Source organism: Buceros rhinoceros, unplaced genomic scaffold (assembly GCF_000710305.1).
Source record: "Buceros rhinoceros silvestris isolate BGI_N320 unplaced genomic scaffold, ASM71030v1 scaffold19058, whole genome shotgun sequence".
Classification (NCBI taxonomy): Eukaryota; Metazoa; Chordata; class Aves; order Bucerotiformes; family Bucerotidae; genus Buceros; species Buceros rhinoceros.
Genome location: NW_010427642.1, coordinates 3984 through 8372, shown reverse-complemented (window position 1 = coordinate 8372; position 4389 = coordinate 3984). Strand labels below are relative to the sequence as shown.

Genomic DNA, 4389 nt, shown 5'->3' with positions numbered 1-4389 from the left:
TTATGAACAACAAAAAAAATACTGTATTCTAACAAGAGTTTGGCTTCTCGACCCAGCACAGATTCATGCTGCCCACAACTCTCTCCTCCCCAGGCTTGTATGGAGGTGCAGGCTATCAACATGGAGAAAAAGCGGCTGATGAGCCACTGGCACAGCAGCTTGGCTGGACTGAAGCAAAGAGACGAGGCCTATAACGCCGCACAAGAGCTGCTGAGGTTTGGGTCTGAAAATGGTCCCAGGAGCCACCCCAGATAATTTGGGCAGGGTGGATTCGAAATGGGACAGGGTGTCTCCCGTCACGTTTATTCCTGTCTGCGGAGGACGTGCCAGGCAGAACGGGTTTGCTGCTCCAAAGCACATAATAAGGTTAAAGTATGAGAAGCACGGTGCTTTGTTACTGTGTCCTTTATCCAAAACAACTCTCCCTCAACACGTGTGTGTTTTGAAAGCTGTTCAGAGCCTTTCTGCTCATACTTCATTCCTTTGGAAGAGCTCCTTCACCTTTGCGCCATCTCCCAATCCAAAGAGCTAGGCAGCAGGGGGAATTTCCCTATCACTTGCAGCCAGGATTTTGTGATGCCTTTAGAAATACCAGAAAACCTTCCTGCTGGGGCCAAAGGAAGTGTTTGTTTGCTCTGTAGTCTTAAAACTGGACTGGCTCTCTGAGAACAAACTGTGCTTTCATATGGCGGCGTCCGGTAAGAATGAAGGGTGGGGTCAGGCCTGAAGACGGATTTCATTTTCTTACCTACATTTCCTTTTAAATCTCCATGTCTCCTTCCATCCCCACACAACGCTGTGCTGTCACAGCAGACTGACCTTTGTAAAACTGGGTCCTGGTCAGTTGTGTCTGCAATAGTGTGTTTGAAAAGAGGGATTTGTAGATGACTCCTCAGCACACAAGTCAATCCCTGTGATGATTTTCCATCCTCTTTGCCTCTCCAGCAAGTACAGACATGACCTCAAGTCCCTAGAAGTGGACATCCATGGCTGTAGAAAGTCAATCATGAAGGAGGAGGAGAAGAATGAGTTGCTTGTCACCATCCTGAACCGTTCACAGAGCGATGCCAACACGACGAAGCGGCTGATAGCCCAGTGCCTTTCAAGGCAGGAGGCCCTGAAGGTGGAACTTAGCACCTATACTCGCGTTCTCCAGGAGACAGAGCAGGCCCTCAACAGGACCAAGATGGTGAGAAGGGTCACATGAAAGAAGAATCGTTTTGAATTGTACATGGGTATTTAATCCCCTGCCCCTAACAGCTGTAGTGATGCCATCTCTGTCTTCCCTGCCTTTTAGGATCAAGCTGCTCATATGAACGAGCTGCTCTCCATCAGCAGGGACATACAGAAAGCAACTGATGCCAGAGAGCAGATGGAGAGTGAAATCATGGCAAAGCTTCAGGAGCAGATGATGTCCAGCAAAGCCACAAAGCACTTCTCACAGTTGGCTGCAAAACTTAAGAGGAGAAAAGCATATCTGGTATGGGACCTTTTTTGTTTGGGAGAGCAGGGGCAGGAAACCGCCTCCAGCAGTGTTTCTCAAGAGTGTTTTGTCAGCGTCTTACCCTGGTTTTCAGTTGTGCAACTGAAGGTCTGTGACTCCAGTTTGGTTCTTCCAGTGACCTTATTGCAGGATTCTGGTGTATGTGAGAGACTTAAGCCAGAAGGGCTGGCACATAACATTCTTTCTTTACCTAAAATATGGACAGAATGATGAATCCCTGGGGGTACTTAGTACTGGGAGTTATTGGTGCTCATGTGTTGGAGGAAGACAGTGGATATGTGGCACTTCCATACTCCAAATTGAACTAACTTATGTCTATACTGGCTCACGGCGTGGGATACCGGCGTGCTCTCGTTTCTAGGTGAGCATTACAGTCAAAGCAGACCCGTAGTTCTCCATGGCACGATAAGTTGCTCTCTCTGGGAGTGTGCAACCAGCACAGATAGAAAAACTAGAAGATTCAGCATAGTCTTTATCATCTTGAATGGTGAGGTCTGGCACTAACACAAGACGCTCCCACCTCTCTATTTCTGGGAGTTACTTCAGCCTGCCCCTGGCTTTTAACCTCCAGGGCACACGTGAAGTGACTGGGAGACTTCCAAGGTTGCTTCTTGAGAGAAAGGCCCCTGCAGCCCCTTCCCCGCAGACACAAAACAAGTGGGTACTCCACATCGACTCCTCTGCTGCTCGGTCAAATAGAGGGCAGAGACCTGGGGCTGGGAGAAGCAGTGGTGATCTCTCATGGGGTGGCCCAGCTGTGCAGAAGCAGCAGAGGGGCTCTCGAGAGGCACCTGGCTGTGTTCGTACTGCACCCAGCCAGGCACCCTGCTCCTTCGGGCTGGTGCGGGGAGGGACCTGCTCATCAGGAGTGGAGAAGGTGCAGTATAGTAACACCCTATGACTGCCAGCCAGGTACCGAGAGCCACTGGATGGGGAAGATGATTGCAGAAGTGATGAGTGTGGTCTCTTAAAAGGCTTGGGGATGTTTAGGCTCCTCAATGCTTGTCAATAGCCTCATGGCAGAGGTAAATTAGTCTCTCCTGTCCACAGATGGGGAGCAAAAGTACAGAGAGGGGAAGTAGCTTGTTTGTAGCACAGACCTGGGAGCAGAACCTAAATCACTGGATTCCTGCTCTTTGGTAAGTGGGCATTACAAATCCACGAGCTGCTCGTGGTGACAGCACTCTGTTTTCTGTCTATTGACGTTCCCAGGAGCTGCATTTTTCCAAGGTTGAGAACGACATGGCCCACGTTATTCTGAATGCGACTCACACCAGCTGCAGGCTGACGCTTCTCCAGAAAACGCTTTGTGAGCTGGACAAGGAAATAAAGAACGTGCATGATCTGATCAGCCGCAGCGAAAGCGAGATTGCGAAGGGCACTGTCCAGATGGAGAACAAGCAAGTGCTCCTCAGCCAGTACAACAGGAGGCTGGAGGGGATTCTTTCCCAGCAGGGGGTACGTACATGGACATTTCATCCCAAACTTGGGTTTAGCTTTTGTGCTGCCCACAGATGCCCCTGATAAATGCACCTGCGTAAGTGTGGGATACTGAAGCCTTTCAGGCATCGGTACTGTGATGTAAAAGCTGCTCCAGTTAATGTAAGTGTTTATGTTTGTGAAGCAGTTCTTAGTGCAGGGGAAGAGGAGCTGGCAATAGGGAGCCGTGGAATGAGGGTGTGCCCAGCACAGGTCTCTGCAGGGAGCTGTCTGCACCTCATTAAGATGCTGAGTGACATCAATACTCAGGGAATAAACAGGATCTCATTATAAAATGTGCACACACCGGTGAGGGGAGAATGGAGCAGAGTGATTTAAGTCTCTTGATGGTTGGCCCCATTCAGGTGATGCCCAGATCTGTCCCTCGCTCTGTGAGCTTAAGAGCTTTACAGATACCAGTGTGAAAACAAGAGCCCTGCAGAGGCTTCGCAGCCTTTTGGGTGCCCACACATACCTGCTGTAAGAGCTTAGGAGGCGCTTGTGCCACAGAGTCTGAGAACCTTTCTGGCTTGAATGATTAGTCCCATCCAGCTCGTGGGAAATGGAGGCAGAAAGTAACAGACAAAATTAACAGAATCGCTGAAGTATTTCCCAGGCACCTCAGCAGCTGGGCTGGCCTTCTGCGGTGAGGCTATAACCAAGTGCTCCAGCAGCTTCTGCCTGACTTAGCCCCAACTTTGTCCTCGTACAGGGGCAAGAATTGGGACCATTGGAAATTGAGATCAACAAGCTGACCAAGGAGATAGAAGAATGTGATTCTGAGGTGATGACACTGCAGAAGTACTGGCTCAGTCAGCAGAAGGAGCTGGTGAAGTTAACCCAGGAACGGGAGGAACAAATTGCCTCCTTGGACATGTTAAAGAAACAGGTCACCATAATGCAGCAGAAGAAAGTGCGCACCGAAAGTAAGTTGTTCCGTAATTCTGTGTTAAAGTGTTCATCCACAAATGGAGAGGAGAAACAGCAAAGGCTCATGGCGGGTGATGCGAGACCTTCACCAGAGAACACCCTCAGCACTCCCATGTCTGTGTGAGCAGTAGTGTCAATGGCCCCGGCACCGTCCTTGGGGCTCGGAGCCAGGCACCTGCTGCTGTGTCGCCGGTCGGTATTTCCTGTAGCAGCCGATCCTGCTGCCTTACCCGACCCAGCTGAACCCCGGCTGACCATGTCACGCATTACACTTCTTAAAAAACATTTGCAAGTAGTTGGTAGGTAAATGTCTCCACCAACAACAGCACTTCCTCGGGCCAAACCCAGCTCTTTCCCACAGCAGTCTCCTTCAAAACCTTATTTGATTTTTGGGTGTGTGGAAGAACGTTCTGGCTGGGTGGGTGGGATGCAGGAGGTCATCAGGCAGTGCCAGCACAGCGACCTGGGAACAGTGA

The 4389-nt window shown here is 50.1% G+C and overlaps 1 protein-coding gene across 1 annotated transcript in view; it reads left to right on the top strand.

Annotated features, from left to right (window-relative positions):
* Window positions 1-4389, top strand: part of CCDC40 (coiled-coil domain containing 40) — a gene marked incomplete at its 5' end in the record, with an annotated part of 12597 nt that overhangs the window by 4475 nt on the left and 3733 nt on the right. Inside the window, 5 exons of the mRNA XM_010141993.1 lie at window positions 94-215; window positions 946-1189; window positions 1298-1480; window positions 2717-2962; window positions 3696-3929. Coding sequence (XP_010140295.1) covers window positions 94-215; window positions 946-1189; window positions 1298-1480; window positions 2717-2962; window positions 3696-3929 — 1029 coding nt within the window. The remainder of the gene's footprint in view (window positions 1-93; window positions 216-945; window positions 1190-1297; window positions 1481-2716; window positions 2963-3695; window positions 3930-4389) is intronic.